The following is a 19903-nucleotide window of genomic DNA, read 5'->3' as shown; positions in this document are numbered from 1 at the left end:
GCCTCGGAAATGCAGTGCATACCCCAATGGACTCTTTGCATGCATTTGAAAACCAGCGTGTGATGAATTTTAGCCTGTGACAGTCTTAAAGGGTAGCTGCTCCCTTATTATAATTCATTTATATAGCCCTGCGTGTCTTAAGTTCTCATTCTGAGCATTCCAATTAATTTTCTATGTGGGGTGTAAGTGTGATGGATTATTTAATGCGACCACAGCAAGTACTGTACTAGTTGGGGTTCTTCATATTATTTCACACGTTGGGACTATATTGGGGGGAAATCCTCAACCCTGAAACCTGGAGACCACTGGGTATCTCTCTGTTAATTATGTGTCTCAGCACCAAAGGCCTGCTGTGAACTTGTTAAGCCAGCAAAGAGGGAGTTTTGTTTTTGGTTGTAACAAAGGTGTTTGCAGAAAACTGAGCCTTAGCAACCTTCTTCTTCGACTAATGAGATCTAAGCTTCTAAACTCTTATACACAACCCTCCCCCCACCCCCACGACACACACATTTTTTGTTAGATTTATCTGTTGACCAAGGGTTTCAAAAATGCCAAAAGGAACTTTTAGCAGTTTCTGGATGAGGAAGCTGTTTGAAGATTGTTTCCCTTCCGCCTTCTCTATTAAATAGTCTTTTAATACCACACACCCCTTTTTGTGTGGCAGTAACATTCTCCCTGCTTGTTAATTGCCAGGAAGGAAGAATGATCAGGAATATATATGATCATGTAATTGTTTGCATACGTGCAGTTGACAGTCCTAGTTTAGTCAAATTAAGTTCCTTAACTCCATTTTATCTGAAATCCCCCACCTCCCCGAGGCCACATTGGCATCTGTCTTAGGTGAAGACTTAACTTCTAAGCACACGCAGCCAAGAAGCAGCAATGGCCAGCTCACGGTCCAGTTCATTTCCCGTTACTTGTTTGATCTGCTCATCATTCTACGGCCCTTTATTTATTGTACACACTTACCATTGACAAGTGCATATGTCTTCAATATACTCAGTTCCTGAGTTCCTGAGATCTTGATTTTTTTTTCCAGACCCCTCATCTTACATGGAACATGGACAGCAATAGTAGAAGGAACAGTGGCAGTGAATCCTTGTAAACCTCTGTAAAAATTCGATCACACCGATTTGTGGAGCAACTCAAGGGATGGTACCTGTTTGGGTTTAGTTTTCAATGACACCGCATCTCTTGGTCATTAGGAGGAAGAGCTATGGTCTCTGCAAAGCACAGTTTTGTTCTGTGGCCGAAGGAACAAGGTGTCGGTGAACTTTGGGGTCTATTTAAAAAAAAAAAAAAGCCCTCCAGGGGTATCTGGGTGGCTCATTCAGTTAAGCGTCCAACTCTTGATTTTTGACTCAGGTCATGATCTCAGAGTTACAAACGGTCCCTACATCGGGCTCCACACTGATGATGCAGAGCCTGCTTGGGATTCTCTCTCTCCCCATCTCTCTCTGCTCTTCGCCGGCACGTGTGCTCTCTCCCTCTCTCATAAAATAAATAAACATAAAAAGCCCTCCACACCGTCCAGTCCGAACCACAAGCAGAACCTAGTTGGTTTGGGGGGGGAGATACTCTGTGTGTCTGAGCTGCTGTGGAGTGATGGCATCTTTGACATTTCTCTTGACTCTCAGGGCTACATCACTACATAAAGATTATATTTATCAGATGCCATTAGTCTATATTGGGATGAGTGGCTACACATCCCAGTATCATAAGGTCACACAGTGTCTAACAACTGCATAGAGGGTGCTGGACAAGAAAACCTGAAGTTTGAAGATCACCTGCCATTACCCTTTGTGACTCATCATAGCCTGAAATTATCCAGTGTGAACTCGCATTGTTTCCTCTTGGTCGACAACCCCTTGAAATCCACTTATCCCTTTGCTTCTCCTCAGTATAACTACCGCTGGTGTATTTGCTCAGTTTTCGGCTGTCATGTATTTTAGAAATCATTCTTCCTTAAGGTACCCCCTCTTGGAATGTAAACTCAGAAAAGCTAGAAAAACTTATGCCTCATAGAATCTTGAATAGTTTATATATATAAAAAAAAAGACTTTGGTTGATATTGAACGATAATGTTTATTGGCAGCACCGATTTTCCTGTAGTGTAGCAATGTTCCTGAATCAAAAGTTTTTGTCTTTTGTAGGTGGCTTTATTATTTCGCTTTCCCATAACAGAACGGATGTTTTTAGTTTTTTTTTTTTCTTTAAGTAAACTCTACCCCCAACGTGGGGCTTGAACTCAACCCTGAGATCAAGAGTCGCATGCTCTACCCATTGAGCCAGCCAGCTACCGCCCCCCCCCCCCCCCCCGCTCTATGTTTTTAGTTTAGTAAAACTTTTCAGATACACATGATGCCTAGGCCTTTGCAGGAACCTCACAGGTGGAAATGAAGCAGAGAGTGTGCACTTGAGCCAAACTCTTCCCTCTTGGCCTTGATGAATGATAATGGAGCTTGATTGTCTTACGTTTTATCTTCCAGGTGATCATTTGAAGATCTGTCCTCAGGGTTATACCTGCTGCTCTCAGGAGATGGAGGAGAAATACAGCCTGCAAAGTAAAGATGATTTCAAAAGTGTGGTCAGCGAACAGTGCAATCGTTTGCAAGCCATCTTTGCTTCCCGTTACAAGAAGTTTGACGGTAGGTTTTGGAAGTCTGGTCCAAGTAAGCATCGACGTGCTTTGCTCTTGGATTGGTCTTTACCTTTTATTCGAGTCACATTTTAGAGGTGACAGTTCAGTTTGTCCAATTGCTTTTTCAGAGCTCCCCTGCCTTCTCCGAAGACACTCTCCTTGTTGGATCCTAGGGGCGAGTTAGTCCGCCAGTGTCCTTGCTAGCGCCCTTCTGGATGCTCTAGAATCTGTATGGGAGGCATTATGGAAATATGGTCACAAGGAGACAAAAAAAGAGATTAGCGTAGTTTAATTGAAAGGCTTTCATTTATTTTCTTGGGTGAGCGCAAAATAGTGTTGTTGACGCAAGTTGCTTAAAAAAAAAGACAAAACAAAAAAACCTCCCTAATAAAAAGCAGGCGTCTGAAAACTTACCAGAACCAGAGAGATTCTGCAGATGCTGGATTTCCAATTAGATTTCAAACTGGATTCCTCAGAGACCACTAGAATTCCTAGAAGCCCTGTGGTACACAGATAGGATTAAAACTCAGCTCTTGGGTTTCCATGCAGCGATGACCCAGAAGTAGCTACTATATTTATAATTGCTGTTAAGCTGGGCCTCGTCTCTCAGCTGGCACTTTGGTGTGGTCTGTCCACGTAAAGCCATGACCAAACCCATTTCGGTCCCCTGTGCCAAACATAAGCTCGTAGGCGCACTTTCTTTTAATAGTGAACAACTAGCCAATAGGGTCCAAATGAGAGACGCTTCAATCATATCGGAGGCAACGCTACCGATAACAGACTTTAAAACCCAGGGTGTGTGGGATCCCAAACCCCTCAGGATTCTTTTCTCTGGTGCTCTGTACTCAGTCTGAAGATTATTATGAAGTAGGTTTAAGTTTCATAGGAATGGTTTTCTTTGTGCCTGTTTTAAAGGCCATTCTAATTACATAGTACCTTTGAAGCGTGCTTTTCTTGACATTATGTGTGGTGAAGAAGTACAAGGCAAATTTTCGAGATGTGAAATGTCTTTGAGTATTTCTGCAAAGGGCTTGTTACCATGGTGAGAAGTTGGATGAAATTAGATTTATATAGCTGATAAGGCAGTCCCCAGCTAAAGAACAGGTTGTATTTCAAATGTTGGCTTCGAGATTTGTTATTTGAAACTTATAACCAATTTAATAAGTGTTGGGTTCTCAGGCTAGACCATGAGAGCATATTTAATTTGTAATGTAGTTGAACTGAAGTTTTCCCTACATAGCATACCATTTTTCGTACCCATTTTATCAACAGTTGCTGTGCAAAATTGGGTTCAGTCTTAATTTTATGTCCTCCTTTTTCCTGGATGGATAGAAATGTTTTTAATTTTTTTTTTTTTACATTTGTTTATTTTTTGAGAGACAGAGCACAAGTTAGGGAGGGGCAGAGAGAGAAGGAGACACAGGATCCAAAGCAGGCTCCAGGCTCCGAGCTGTCAGCACAGAGCCCGACGCGGGGCTCGAACTCACAAACCGTGAGATCATGACCTGAGCTGAAGTCGGACGCTTAACTGACTGAGCCACCCAGGTGCCCCTGGATACAAATGTTTTTTTTTTTTTTTTTTTTTTTAATTTTTTTTTTCAACGTTTATTTATTTTTGGGACAGAGAGAGACACAGCATGAACGGGGGAGGGGCAGAGAGAGAGAGAGACACAGAATTGGAAGCAGGCTCCAGGCTCTGAGCCATCAGCCCAGAGCCCGACGCGGGGCTCGAACTCACGGACCGCGAGATCGTGACCTGGTTGAAGTCGGACGCTTAACCGACTGCGCCACCCAGGCGCCCCTACAAATGTTTTTATATCTCTTTCCTGTTTATTAGTCAATACCCCACTCACCGCACATGTTGTAACTATAAAGAGTCCTTAACAACATGCTAATACCACGCAGAGATGGGTGTTGATATCAAAAGACATCATTAGACCACCTCTGTCTATATTGGTGGTCTAATTATTATTATTATTATTATTATTATTATTATACAAATTATTTATATTATATTAATTATAATTATATTTATTTTTATATAAATTATTATTGTAATTATTAGAAAGACTGGTATTTGCTTGACTATGGCATTTCTCATTCAACACAGTAACCCAAGCATTTTCTTTAACGTTTGAGGACAATACCTAGAAAGATAATCAGATAGCCATCTTTGAAAACTTGAGCTGCTGATACCAAAAAAAAATGACCCCTTGGGGTTTTATCACGTCATTTAGAAGGAAAAAGTCCTGCTCTTTACAAACGACTAACCTGTCGGCAGCATGATGGAGTTGGAGATAAAGCAGTTTTCAAGTTCCGCCACCCCCAAGTTGCCCCATTTCCTGTTAGACCTGTCTCTTCCTGGTATGAGAGACGTTAGTGACCTCTCTCGCCTCCAGGCCTGCTGGTTTAGCTATTCTTTTCCCCTTCTCGCTCCCCATTGTTTTGTGGCATTACTCATATGATTCCAACGTGTAGTTTTTAAGAAGCCACACAGAGAAACACCACCAGTAAGTGTTAATAGAAGTTTTTTTCAAAAATTACAGAGAAAACAGGGGCGCCTGGGTGGCTCAGTCGGTTAAGCGTCCGACTTCAGCTCAGGTCATGATCTCACAGTCTGTGAGTTCGAGAGCCCCGCGTCGGGCTCTGTGCCGACAGCTCAGAGACTGGAGCCTGCTTCAGAGTCTGTGTCTCCCTCTCTCTCTGCCCCTCCGCTGCTCATGCTCTGTCTCTCTCTGTCTCAAAAATAAATAAAAACATTAAAAAAAATTACAGAGAAAAGTTTCTCTTGCCCTTCCCTACCAGGTTTCACATTCAATAAGTGTTTTAATAATACTGTGTCAGTTTCAAAACTGGTCATGAAAATGATTATGAAACTCTAGTTTGTTTCTTCTAACTTCAACTATGGCATAGACAATAAAGGTAGTGAGAATAGATTAAATTTCTTTTGAGGGAATAGTAGTTGAAATGTGTTTGGTCTGGTGATCAGAACAGGTCTGGGATATGTTGCCTATTTCCTCCAATTTGGGTTTTCTGAGATAATGAAATGCTTTTGTATGGTAAAATGTCAGTTGACTGCTATCCAACAAACCATAAGCCTCATGTGGGTGTGCCGTGTTTGTTGACTGATTTTTAAGGATGGCCGTTAGGAACTGCTAACACTCCTCAGGCCTAAAGATGATGGTGAGTAAAATCGTATAGAGGTTGTCTTGATGCTCAGAAATCCAAGGGCAGGGTGCTTTGCTCAAAGAATTGTCCAAGCCGTTGTAAAGGACAAGCCCGAGGTTCTTGGGGTGAATGGAAGAGAGAAGGTTGGACCGAGCAGCAGGATGGCAGCTGGAGAACCATGATGGGGCTGCAAGGTGGTATAAAGAAGGCTGAGGGTGAGTCCTGAGGAAATAGGAAAGGGACACATGGGAATGTACAAGGTCCAGCAACTTCAAAGGAGCATCTTTTGCTATTTCCAAGCTTATGGTATAAATTTAGGGATGCCTGGGTGGCTCAGTCAGTTAAGTGTCTGACTTTGGCTCAGGCCATGATCTCGTGGTTCAGGAGTTCGAGCCCTGCATCGGGCCCTGTGCTGACCGCTCAGAGCCTGGAGCCTGCTTCGGATTCTGTGCCTCCCTCTCTCTCTCTGCCCCTGCCCCGCTCTCTCTCTCCCTCTCTGTCTCTGAAAAATAAACAAACATAAAGAAAATTAAAGTGGTGACCCCGAGCACAGGCAACTTAAAACCTTTAGTCTTGTTTATGAGATACCCACTTCTTTCTAAGACAGGAACAATTGCTTGTTATAAACTTTTCAACAAAAACAAGATTTGTAGGCTTTTTAGGGGATTAGCCTTCGTTAACCAGAGACCATCCCATTACCCCAAGTTTCCATCATTCCGCCTTGAGAAGCTCCGGAGTTCAGGTGCCAAATGTGGTGTTTCGAAGCCAGTTCCCTCATCCCTAAAGGCTTTTTTTTTTGTTCTACACGTTTAGTTTTCTGTTGTTTGCCCATCTGAAGAGATTATACAGTCTGTAAATTCATTTTTTAGAGTTTAGAGAATTTAGTGTGTGTGTGTGTGTGTGTGTGTGTGTGTGTGTGTGTGTGTGAGAGAGAGAGAGAGAGAGAGAGAGAGATAGAGAGAGAGAGAGAGAGAGAGGGAAAATCTGAAGCAGGCACTACGCTGTCAGTGCACAGCCCAACATGGGGCTCGATCCCAAGGACCGTGACATGACCTGAGCCAAAATCAAGAGTCGGTCGCTTAACAGACCGAGCCACCCAGGCGCCCCTGTAAATCCTATTTTAAGTTGTCAACTGTGTGCAGGTGTGTGTTCTCAGGCTCGAGTGAAGTATGGAGGTACACGTTCAGGCAGCGCATCTCCCCCACAGAATTCTCGGGTTTCTCACATTTTAAACCTGCACATCTGAGTCTAAGGTCTCACCTCTTTATTTTTCCACACTGTAATCTTCTCTGTCCACTCTTTAACTTACGATGTTCGGTGCCAGAAATCCATCATCCTAGGCTAGACACCTAGAGCCGGGAAGCGATAGTGACAGAGCTGGCTGCTCCCCCTCTTGGCGAGTTCTGGGATTTTTTTTTTTTTTTTTTTTTAAGGAGAACTGCTAATTAACATAGCTGAATCGGTTGTCTCATGAATATGCTAATCACATGCGCAGTTCAGGGGGCTTTGAAAGAATTGCCAGGCAGAGGAATAGAAATAATAGAAGTGGGGCGTAATCCGTGTTTTGGGACCACAACATAAAGGCCCACCCCAAAATGTCGTGTTTTGTGAGAGACTAGTTGTTTTTAAAAGAAGCATGGTTCAAACAACCCAAATAGATTAAGAAGATTAGAGCTGCCGTGTTCAGTATCTCTGAATCACGTAGTAAAACTGATGTTAACAAGTATGCGAGTATATTTTTGCTTAACTTCCCGAATCAAACGGTTTGGTTTGCATGTTGAAGAAATCTTAAGGAGATAGGTTGTCTGATGCTAGCCCATCGCGAAAACTCTGTTGATTCATCATTTTAGGGAGCAAATGGAGTAACTTTGGGGAGACAGCACACTGAATTGTCAGCCTGGTTCTGACATTTGCTGGGTCTCAGTTTTCCCATCCATAAAATGAGGGGGTTGAGCTGGATGCTCTCTAAAGACCCTTTCAATTCTAAAAATTCTGTGAATCTTCTAAACATGTGACTAGACCAGCTGCTTTAGTGAAAGGTCTTACAAGATGTTAATTAGCCGCCTGTCTGGTACCCTCTATTTTCCCGCTATGATTTCTTAACTCCACTACTCTCCGCAGGTCTTTGAAAACCCTCCCTTGAGCCTGAAGCTTGTTAACTCGAATAATAGTAGAAATTTTCTGAATTAGCTTAAAACGCACATAAAAGAAATAATTGTCTGTCCCATCTATCTGCATGGGCCAAGTGCAAATCAAAGTGGCCACCCTTTCCTTAAGCCCTCACGCCCCCTTGTTTTCTATCATTTCACAAAGGCAGGACATGTCGCACTCTGCAGATTTAGCCAAATCTGTGTTTTAATCACTGACTGGAAATTTCCCAGACTTCATACTGGCCATCCACTTCATTAGGCCAGTCGGATAACCAGCGTGGAGGTGCAGGGAGTTGATGGCATTAGAATTCACATGCCCACGAAAGCGGTGACCTCGGTGGGAGGAAGCTGGCCGCTCACCTTAAAAGGCAGATACGTCCAACCCAGCTTCATGGCCATTAGCCAAACTGAAATTTCCGGAATTGCCCTGACCTCTGACTTTATTTTTTCAGCTGCATGGTTTTATTATTTTCCTTTGCACATCCATATTGACTTTAACCAAAGGCCCCCTGGGAGGTTTTTACGTTAAAAAAAAAAAAAAAAAAAGTCTTGGGCACCTGGGTGGCTCAGTTGGTTGAGCCTCCGACTTCAGCTCAGGTCATGGTCTCGCTGTCCGTGGGTTCAAGCCCCGCATCGGGTTCTGTGCTGACCGCTCAAAGCCTGGAGCCTGGTTCCGATGCTGTGTCTCCCTCTCTTGGCCCCTCCCCCACGTTCTCTGTCTCTCTCTCCCTCTCAAATAAATAGTAACATTTGTTTAAAGTCTTAAATATTCTCAAAATGAATGTGTCAAAGAAATGTCTAACGTACATACAACCTAGGGTCGCTTTTTCATCCTCACCTCAGATTTCATCCGTTAAGGCCTTTTTAAGAAATGTGTTAGCTTTTCAAACTTCTGCCACAGTGCAGTGGACAACATTCCACAGCCACAAAACTACAGAGAGAGACCCGAGGCCTTCTGGCCATCCTGCAAATGTAGCGCTCTTTTCCAGATCATAATAGTAATGGTCTTTGATTTCGTTGGGAAGCCGCACTCCCCTTTCCTTTACGATTCTATTTTCTTTTCCTTCCATGCGAAGGAGACTAAAATGCCCAGCATTTTTGCTAACTCTTTTATAATCTCTCTGTGAAACTTGATGAAAAAGAGCCACTGCCAGCTTTACTGTAATCAAATCAAGAGCTCAGACAAAACACACACATTTCTGTATTGACAAAAGTTTTCTGCCTTTTGAGTTGTTATCTGAAGTGTGACCAATTGTGGCCCTAGCATTGGCGCTCTGGGCGGGTTGCAAATACTTTGCAGCTTCCAAGGATCCCTCCGCCCGGGGCGCTTTCGCCGCGGGCCTCTGCTGTTAGCTTTGACTTCTTTAGAAGTCGCGGCAGCAGCAAGAAGCAGCTGATCTGTTTGGAGGCAAGTAAATAAATGGAAGAGCTTCAGCTGAACTGCTTTTATCTACTTTGTTGGTTCATTGCACTCTGAGCCTGGGAGTTTAGAACGCTGTTGTTCCTCTCTGCCCACCCTCTTGCGGGCGGCTGTCTGTCCAGGCAAAGAAAGGGGCGTATTTGATCTAGCACTGACTCCCAACTGATTGACTGGGAGAATTCTCAAGCCGGTCAGGCCTTTCTTGTTTATTGTCCCTTCCCGTCTCCGTCCCCCCCCCCCCCCCTTCTCTTGAAAGAACTAGCAAAGCCATCGAAACTCTCGGAATAAATATGACTCAGACATGTGACTCAGGTGGAGTGCCACGTGGGCACACCTTTTCTGGAGGTCAGTCTGTCAGAAGTTTCGAATGCATTCCCAGCCTTTGATTTACTAATTCCACGTGTAGGTGTCTATCTCAGGGACAGAAAGGTCTGCGTGCAGATTGATGTGCAAGGGCGTTCATCACAGCATTACCTATAATAATGAAAAACAGGAAATCGGTCTAAGGGTCCCATAACGATTGTGACCTGTCCGTACGGTGTCATGTATACGCAGTTGTTACAAAGCGATGTTTCTTTTTAAAAAAAAAAAAAAATTAATATTTATTTTTGAGAGAAAGAGAGCACGTGCGAGCGTGAGTGGGGGAGGGGCAGAGAGAGACCGAGACAACCGAATGCAAAGCAGGCTCCAGGCTCTGAGCCCTGAGCACAGAGCCGGATGTGGGGCTTGAACTCATGAACTGCACGATCATTACCGGAGCCAAAGGTGGACGCTTAACCGACTGAGCCACCCAGGTGCCCCACAGGTGATGTTTCTGAAGAATCTTTAATCATATATAGGAAACGTTAACCATACGGTGTTACCTGAGAACAGGGTACAAATACGGTATGATCTCAAACATGTGATGCATATCTTCATGGAGAAAAAGAGGTAATTTGATAAACCATTGTTGCTCTCTTTTAGTGGTGGGATTGTGGGCAATTTATTTATATTTTTTTCATACCTCTCCATACCTTTCAAATTGCAATAATTTGAAAGGGATACTTGATAGGAAAAAAAAAAATCATTTTTATGAAAAATACAAGAAGTGCTTTGGTGGTGTTTGAAGAAAATGTTTTTTTTTTTTTTCTCCTGAAGTGTCAGTGCTCACTGTAGACCATTTGTAGACCGCAGAAACATGCATGGAAACTTCCAGCAATTAAGTTAAATGAATAGAATAAAGGGAAATAAAGTAATGTTTGGATACATGAAGGTATAGTATTTTTCTGGCTCTAAAATGTCACTGAGTGATTTGGGTGCTCAAAATTGAGCAGCGTCTATTGAAAAAAATTACCCCAGGTCCCTAACACTCATTGTGTCTATGTCAACGTTGGCCCTACCTCATCGTGTTTTGTGCAGGTGGATGCAAATTGGCATCATAACTGATTATGCTGCGTTTTGTCCTGACTTTTCTCTTGATATTAGGTCATGCGCACCTAGACTGTATGATGAGGTTTGTGTATGAGGCCATACAGTAGATCCACATAGAGGTTAGTATATGGAAGTTACCCTCCTGGGGTAGCTTCAGCATCCCCTCTGCCTTCTCTGGGCACTTGAATGAGCAGAAACATGGGCGTTAAAGGAAACTGGCTGGTGTTGGGTAGACCCTTAGTATGGATGGGACGAGGTCCAGTACAAGGGGCCTTACAGTATTTGTCCTATGTCTCTGGCTACAGTAGCATGAGACAGGGGCCATGAGAGATCAACATAAGGAGCTTTAGCGTTCGAAATGCATTAATTAAGAAGATCAACCTACTTTGGCAGGATCCCTAGCACCTTTTCATATGTTCGCAGCCCCTAGTAAGGCCTGCACTTGGCAATTGTCTTGTCATCAACCTAGGAGAGGTCTATCGAGATGCCACCGGTTGATGAGTGTTAGTCAAATACATGTCCTTTTATTTAAAAAAGCTTTGGTTAAAGTTTATTTATTTTGAGATAGGACGCGCAAGGGAGGAGCAGAGACAGAGGGGGGAGAGAGAGAGAGAGAGAGAGAGAGAGAGAGAGAGGGAGAGGGAGGGAGGGAGGGAGGGGGGGAGAGGGAGGGGGAGAGGGAATCCCAAGCGGGCCCTTGCACTGTCAGTGCAGAGCCTGATACAGGGCTTGAACTCACAAACCATGAGATCATGACCTGAGCCAAAATCAAGAGCTGGATGTGAGCCACCCAGGTGCCCCATGTATATGTCCTTTTCGTACACCATGCCCTCACAGGCACTTTTGGAGTGTAAGATTATGCCAGGATAGAGGAAAGTCCCTGCTGAAAACTTAAAATACAGAGACTACTGAAAAAGCAAGACAGGAGGAGATGGTCAAAGACCAAAGTTTCAGTTTGGTTTCAGTCCGTAAGATGCTTTTTTAATTTCCGTTTGCTCTGACGTTTATAGATGCTTATGTCAACCATTCTTTATTAATGCGTGATCTTGGGTGAGGGGGTGAATAGAACTCTCGGAGTTTTCTTCACAGTGCGAAAGGTATGATTTGTAGCACTCACAGGCTTCTTTTCTCAGGAATTTCGTCGAGGTGGTAACTTACTGTTTGCACACCATACCAGGGCTGTGAAATACAGTCTTTACAGTAAAGAGGAAATTAATCCATCTGTGTAAAAAGCAGCTTCATAATAATATAAATACAAGGTGGTAATTTATAGCACCACGCCAAACGGATTGAATAGAAAGGGCTTCCAGTCTCTGTAGGTCATGGGTTAGTTCTAGAATGTTTTCTAGCTCATTAATCAATGGCCAGTCGATTGTTTATAACGGAGTAACTAATGGCATTTAACAGCAGAACCGGGGGCCTTTTGACCTGTTTCGAGAATTTTGAATGTTCATTTGATGCAAGACAAGTGGCTGTACATGATGTTCTTTTTCGTTCTTTTAAAAGACAGGATATTTATGGAGGAAACTCGTATATGGAAAAGTTGCCTTCTCATTCTAGTTTTTCCCATGTTAAAGTGATACTCCTGACATTGAGGATAATCGCATTTTAGAGCTGGAAAATACTCGATGTACCGAGCAGACTCCAGGAAAAGAAGGCGGTGTGCAAATGACATACGTGGGGAGGCTTGGGGACCGACCTGCCGCTTATTTCTTAATTTTCCTTTCCCCAGTTCTTGGCTTAATCTAATGCCCTGATCTGTGTTTATCTATGTGTGGTGTGTGTGATACTCCCTCCTAATATAATACAAAACCTGTTCGATGGGTTGAGGTTTCTCTCTTTGCTGTGTTTCAGTGGCAGCTGCCACCATCGTAGATGTCTGAGATGTTTCACAGCATTGGAAGCCAGAGCCGTTAAGCATTTCCCTTGACTAAATTGCTCCCAGTTGTGTAAGGCCTTGGGTCTTCCTAATCCATCTCCAGCTTTGGCTTCATTTACGTACCCGGAGCTGGACACTATTTGACTCTGCCAGGAAAGATAAAAACCAGCTTCAAAAGAAAGATTTAAGTGATTGTAGACAGGAAGACACTCTAAAGGTGACAAAATAGCCCTGGACAGTTGACAGAAAGTGTCCATTTCTTGAGCATCTCCTACGTGCTGGCCATCATCCATGTGAGATGAGTAGTGACCGCCTCATGTTATGGATGAGGCAACAGAAGATCAGAGAGGTTAGCTCCTCTGTCCATTCCAGGTCACACAGCTCATCAATGAGAGGTCCCATGCTTTTCCCCCCTGTGTCACTCCGGGTTGGATATGTATAGCATGTTGCAGTGTTTATTTCCACCCCCATGTCAGGTGCACCTTCATGAGACCTGGGAGTAGCTTGGTCCTTAGAACGTAAACACTTAAGCCTCCAAACTGGAAGCTGAAGGAGAAATAAACCCTGGTCACAGATACCATATTTTCAACGCTTATACACAGTCTTCTTCTCTCTGACTGTCTCTCAGCCACTGGTAGCATCAGTTGAGACACACTCCCTGCCCGGCATTTTTCATGAATACAAGCAGTTGCCACAGGGGAGACCTAATGCCAGTTAACTAAGCTTCTGGTCGTTGTGGAATTCTGGTTTACACTGCTCTAGCTGGTTCTCTCTGAGCCACTAAGTGTCTTACACTTGGCTTCAGACACAGTGACTAAGAAGGAATGACTTCGAGGTGTCTTCACGCCTACGAGGTTCTTCCTTAGCAGTTAAGCTCTGACCCTGATCCTGATTTCTGAATAATGGGGGAAAAGTGGAGATGAACGTTACAACCATTTATGAGGTTGCTGTTGATGGCTAATGGACCGGGACCTGAATGTCTAATCCACGTTCTAGTCCTCATTGTAGAAGGAAGTGTCCTGGGAAGGAAAGGGGGAGAGGGGATGTGAAAGAATTCTATAATAACCTACGAAAGCTGCTAGTTTGATAGGAGTAGCAGATGTAAAAGCTTTTTCTCCCGTTTTCTCTTTTTTTCTCCTTAGAGCAAATTATTATGCTTTGATATTGTACCTGATTGGTATGGATTTTAATGCTTATTTATTTGAGGAGGGGGGGAGGGGCAGAAAGGGAGAGAGAGAGAGGGAGGGAGAGAGAAAATCCCAATCAGGCTCCACACTGTCAGTACAGAGCCCAACCTGGGGCTCAAACTCAAGAACGGTGAGATCGTGACCTGACCTGAAATCAAGAGTCAGATGCTAACCGACTGACCCACCCAGGTGCCTAGTAATTGGTATGGATCTTGTTTTATTTATTTTTTAATGTTTTTTTTTTTTGTTTGTTTGTTTTTGGGGGGAGGGGCAGAGAGAGCAGAGGATCCGAAGCAGGCTCTGAGAGCAGACAGCCTGATGTGGGGCTTGAACTCATGAACCGTGAGATCATGACCTGAGCCAAAGTTGGGTACTTAACTGCCTGAGCCACCCGGGTGCCCCTTAGTATGGATTTTAGAATTTAAACTACGCCTGCCATCCTTGCAAGGTGTCCGAGGCAAATGGCATAGGCCACATAGTCCAACCGAACAGGACCATAAGAAGTCCAAAGAGAAATTAGTTTGGGTTCTTGGGATCCCTTCACTTTTGTTCTGTTAACTTCCATAGGTGAAAGAGACGAATATTTTAAAACTTGCTATATGAAACGAAGGATTAAGGATTTTATAGATGCTTTAAAAATCTCTGGGGCACGTAAAACCACGTGTGGAGGGTTGGTGGTATAGTGAAGGTGAATTGGATGAAGGAAATTTGTCTTTCTGGAAATGCTGATCGGAGTCTGATTCGGCCAGAAGGTTAAAATGCATGGTAAAACAGTGTGCTTTGATTTGAGCCCCTAATAGCCACTCAGTAAATACTTGTCAAATTGCATAGCCATTAGGAGGGATTAAATTATCAGATTTTAACCTGTTATATCAGTTTTATGGAATTTCTATATATAGCCCACTCCAACGATCTTTATATTTGCAACTTATATAGCCACACTAAAGAGTCTTTAAAGTGTGAAGGAAAGGAAATGAATTTTCTGAACAATCAAAGGAATTAGAATTTAATATGTATGTAGCGCCAAGCTAATCTCTTAAAGTTTAAATTAACATAACACACAGCGCATGTACTTCTCACACACACACACACACACACACACACACACACACACACACACACACCCTTTCTAGACCGGATTTGAGTCATGGGAAACAAAGTAAGGTCCATGATGGTGTTAGACAGAGGGCATGCCGGTTTGAAATCGGTTCTCCTCTTAATTAGATCATTTCTCTTATACTCCAAAGCTATGTTATACAGAGCTACACCAACCCATAGATTTTTGATCTGAATGACGAACTCTAAGACTTTTATTTTTGTCCATAAAATGTTTAGTGTCTGAGCATTTCATTGACCTGGAGCACTTTGAAGCCTAAACAACGAACTCTGACATTTTATAGATGTTTTAAATTAAAATACCTTTGAAATGCCACTCTGCCCCTACCCTTAAAACCTGTGGATGCCATTCACTAGAAATGCGAGTATTCAGAGTTACTTATTAAGTGAGTCATCAAAGCACAAGTCAAATAATTTTCAACATCCTACTTCTACGCTAAATGACGTGTGCCAATTTTATGAGCACTATAATAAAAATCCAATATTAAGGACGGGCCTGTGGTTACCTTTGGAATCTTCTCTTTTGGATCGTGAAATATTAATAGCACTGGATTGACAGAAGGCTTGCATTTTGATCTCAATGACCAGGCTTTGTTTTTCCAGTATGTGGGAGCTATGTGTGCAACTCATTGGACATGTACTAAGGTCTCTTCTTACCGCAAGACTCCTCAGCTTTGAATTCTAGAAAAGTGCTACCTGCATCTGCACGCTTAGTAGAGACTTCCACACAGGAACATTTGTCCCCCCGAAAACATCATAAATCATACCCAAGAATGCAAGAAAAGAAATTTTAAAAACCCAACTCATTGGAAAGACATTTTCCTCTAATTAAAACGCTTAACCCACATGCTTCATATTAGCACAGCCCTGAGCTGGTGTTGATCTCTATTGAGAGGTGAGTGGTTCTCACATGTTAGGGGAAGCAGGGTTGTAGATGGTTGGGCTCCATCCCCAGGGCCTCGGATCCAGTGGGTTTAGGGTGGGGCCCAAGAACTTGGCATTTCCAACAAGTATCCTGGTGATGGGGTGTTGCTTGCCTGTCTTGGGGCCACACTTGAGAATCACTTAGGATTTTGGAGAAAATCAGAGGCCTCTCAGGTACCTGATTTGAATAATGCTTTTCATATAGTTCCCCTATCTCCTTGTGTTCTTTCTGGTCTAATTCCAGGGAGAGAACATTGGTAAAAATGCCAGACTGTGCAGTTGTAATGGAGGTGAGGAGTTGACTTGGCCTCCCAACCTTTTTTTTTTTTTTTTACACCTCTTCAGAGAGAATCCATTTTCCTTTCTCTCCTTGAAGAAAGCCCAGGAAATACAAGATAAATGGTAGTAGAAAGAAAAGCTCAACCAAAGGAAAAGGAAAGAGCCGTTCTCTGTGCAAAACTACCCTCACAAACAAAACACACATGGTTTGTAAAGCTGGAATGCAGAAGACTGGACTTCAGCCTCAAGCATCAAGCAACTATGCCTGGTGACGAGTTAGGGACATAGGTATGGAATCTCTTGGAAGTAAGCAAAGGCACACATCCCCTCCAAAAGGCTTCTGTGTTTCCAGTGCAGGTTTTGAGAAACTATTTGAAGGCAGCTTTCAGCCTCTGATTTGCCTGCCATTATGCTTTCCCATTATGAGAAGATAAGATTGTTAATGTTCTTCTGGCTTTGAAAGAGGCACCATATTTTCTTTGCTGCTCCATGTTTGGTCGGGGGCACTTTTTTTGGTTAAGTTTATTTATTTATTTTTGACAGACAGAGAGAGAGAGAGAGAGAGAGAGAGAGAGAAGGAAGGAGGGAGGGAGGCAGGGAGGAGCACGGGGCGGGGGTGGAGAGAGACAGACAGACAGACAGACAGAATACGAATGAATGAATGAATGAATATCCCGAGCAAGCAGAGCCCGATGTGGGGCCTGAACTCACAAACTGCAAGAGCATGACCGGAACCAAAACCAAGAGTCAGATGCTTAACCAACTGAGCCACCCAGGCATCCCTGGAGGCACTTTCTTAATTGATGTCCTTATATTTTGCTTCGGTATTTATTACATTTCCTGCTTATACACTTGATGTCATGAAGTGTTTATTTTTTTTTTTTTAATTTTTTTTTCAACGTTTATCCATTTTTGGGATAGAGAGAGACAGAGCATGAACGGGGGAGGGGCAGAGACAGAGGGAGACACAGAATCAGAAACAGGCTCCAGGCTCTGAGCCATCAGCCCAGAGCCCGACGCGGGGCTCGAACTCACGGACCGCGAGATCGTGACCTGGCTGAAGTCGGACGCCCAACCGACTGCGCCACCCAGGTGCCCCATGAAGTGTTTATTTTTATACCAACCATAGATTCTTGAAGAATTATTGATACAGATGCACCATTAGCTCTTCTCTTCTCTGACCTGCCTAAGAAAAGCTTCAGGAGAAACTAATTTGCCATGTGTACTTAAGAGATTACTATCTTTAACACTCAGGCCAAAAAAGTAAATCCAAAATAACCAGGAATTCTTATTTATTTTAGTTTTCCCTGTTGTCCTATAAATATACCAGATCTGTGGTTGAGTCTGTTAGACATTTCCCTCTCTCTCCTCCCCACTTCCCGCCAAGAATCTCATGATGTTGCCATACGAATCCTTTAAGAACCCAAGGTCAGCTTGGATACCCCAGTTTGTACTAATGTCCCAGGGAACACCTGTGAACTTAGTTGCGGAAAATCTCAGTGCTAGCTTTTAGGGTGTTTCATATGTTTCTTGTCCGCTAGCATTTCCTGGGTAGCGTTCTTACATGTCATGTAGATGTAAGGAGAAAAAGAAAAAAAAAAAATATGTCCAAGTAAAACAACATGTTTTGAAAATACCTGTCCACTGGTGTTAGGTTTCAATTCGGAGGCATCATTGGCTTTGGTTTAGAGTCTTATGGTAAGAAAGTTCTGGCAGATCTCATGTTTTAGACTTCGTGTACCCATTTTTATCTGGTTCTTTCTTTACCTTGTGACTGAATGAGAGACATGTCTGGCTGTGTGTGTGTTTTATATTGACTTCCGAGAAGTTCTTGGTCTAAAATATTCTTTTTTTCCCCCTGAGACTTTGTGACTGGTGACCTAGGTTTCCTTTCGTTGACAAACGACCAGCAATGCCACATCCCCCCGAAAGAAATCCACCTATGTGAGCATGTTTTCCAGTTTAATTCTCTGATTTTTTTTTCAGTCTTCAAATGGACCCGAAGAGCCCTCCGTTATTCAGTTACTGAAAACCCTTTCTTTCTTTTTCTTCTTCTTTTTTTTTTTTTGTTTGGTTTTTAGAATTCTTCAAAGAACTGCTGGAAAATGCAGAGAAATCCCTCAATGACATGTTCGTGAAGACATATGGCCGCTTATACATGCAGAATTCCGAGCTATTTAAAGATCTCTTCGGAGAGCTGAAGCGCTACTATGTGGCGGGAAGCGTCAACCTGGAAGAGATGCTAAGCGACTTCTGGGCTCGCCTTCTGGAGCGGATGTTCCGCCTGGTGAACTCCCAGTACCACTTTACAGACGAGTACCTGGAATGTGTGAGCAAGTACACCGAGCAGCTGAAGCCCTTTGGAGATGTCCCTCGGAAGCTGAAGCTGCAGGTCACCCGTGCGTTTGTAGCAGCCCGTACTTTTGCTCAGGGCTTGGCAGTTGCGAGGGACGTAGTGAGCAAAGTGTCCGTGGTAAGCACTGGCTGCATCCTGTGTTTTTTTGTGTGTGTTGTTTCATTCTTTCTTTCTATCTATCTGTCTATCTATCTATCTATGTATCTATCTAATGTTTATTTGTTTTGAGAGAGAGAGCGTGGGCAGAGGAGGGGCACAGATATATATATATATATATATATATATATATATATGAGAGAGAGAGAGAGAGAGAGAGAAAATCCCAAGTAGGCTGCACGCGGTCAGCTCAGCGCCCCGTGTGGGGCTCGATCTCACGAACTTGAGATCATGACCTAAGCCGAAATCGAGAGTCTGATGCTTAACCGGCTGAGCCCACCTGGGCACCCCTGTGTTGTTGCATTTTAAGAGGAAGTTTGGGAGGTAGACAGATACGTGGGCTCGAGAACGGTTTTCTTCTGTTCTGCTCTCTTCTCTCTCTTGCCTTTTTCCCTCGCACACATTGGCCCGATACACGTATGCCGTATAGTTAGAAACCAATGCTGTGAGGAACATCATCATTCTTTTCAGTGGTTTCCTTGGTAGCTATTCTTAGAAGCAGATTGTATGTTCACTTTGGAACCTTCATTTTCAAACTGAGTCTAATATCGCCATACTCTTTTTGCCTCCTATTCTACTTCCCCTCCAGAGGAAGAAGCAGACAGGTTCCATATTTAGTTGCTTTGAGTGACTGGGTTTGGGCCTGCCGGTTGCAGTCTGGAACAGTATTTAGCATCCGTTACTGCGTGTTTCCGTGTTCTATGTTTTAAGGTGTACTCCGTGCTCTTGAGAAGGCAGAGCTTCTTATGACAATCAGTGTGGGCCACCTGCTCTTGACTTATGGCTTTGTTTATAGGAGTACCAATAGACAGAATGAATATATTAGTTTCCTCATTTGTAAATTGAAGGAATTGGACTGTGTTCTTTGAAGCCCCTTAAGAAGGTGTCTCAGGGGCCTCCTTGAGGAGAGGAAGAGAGACACGGGGACTTCACCTCCTGGCTGCACCGGAGAAGCTTTGCTTTCCCCTTTGCCAAGTCGAGTATTGAGTCAGATTCTGAGGGGGAAATGGTTCTATGGCTCCTTTACTCCCCCTTCCCCAGAAAAAAAGACGAAATTTGAAGGCCTTTCCACCTCTACCCTTCCATGACTTAATACCAGTGAAGGAACAGAATACCCTGGGGCACATTACCTTCTGGAGGACTGATCTTGGTGCCATTACGTTCCGGCCTCCAAAGGAAAAAACTAAATTGTAGTCCATTTGCTAAAAAAAATTGCA

At 43.4% G+C, this 19903-nt stretch overlaps 1 protein-coding gene across 1 annotated transcript in view; it reads left to right on the top strand.

The window, feature by feature from the left end:
- The window catches only part of GPC4 (glypican 4), a 110383-nt gene that overhangs the window by 69633 nt on the left and 20847 nt on the right, over nucleotides 1-19903 (top strand). Inside the window, exons 2-3 of the mRNA XM_045472490.1 lie at nucleotides 2490-2648; nucleotides 18256-18647. Of these exons, the coding sequence (XP_045328446.1) occupies nucleotides 2490-2648; nucleotides 18256-18647 (551 nt within the window). The remainder of the gene's footprint in view (nucleotides 1-2489; nucleotides 2649-18255; nucleotides 18648-19903) is intronic.

The sequence above is a fragment of the Leopardus geoffroyi genome, chromosome X (genome assembly GCF_018350155.1).
Source record: "Leopardus geoffroyi isolate Oge1 chromosome X, O.geoffroyi_Oge1_pat1.0, whole genome shotgun sequence".
In the NCBI taxonomy this organism is placed as follows: domain Eukaryota; kingdom Metazoa; phylum Chordata; class Mammalia; order Carnivora; family Felidae; genus Leopardus; species Leopardus geoffroyi.
The sequence above is the reverse complement of the archived record's forward strand: the minus strand, read 5'-3'. Positions and strand labels throughout refer to the sequence as shown.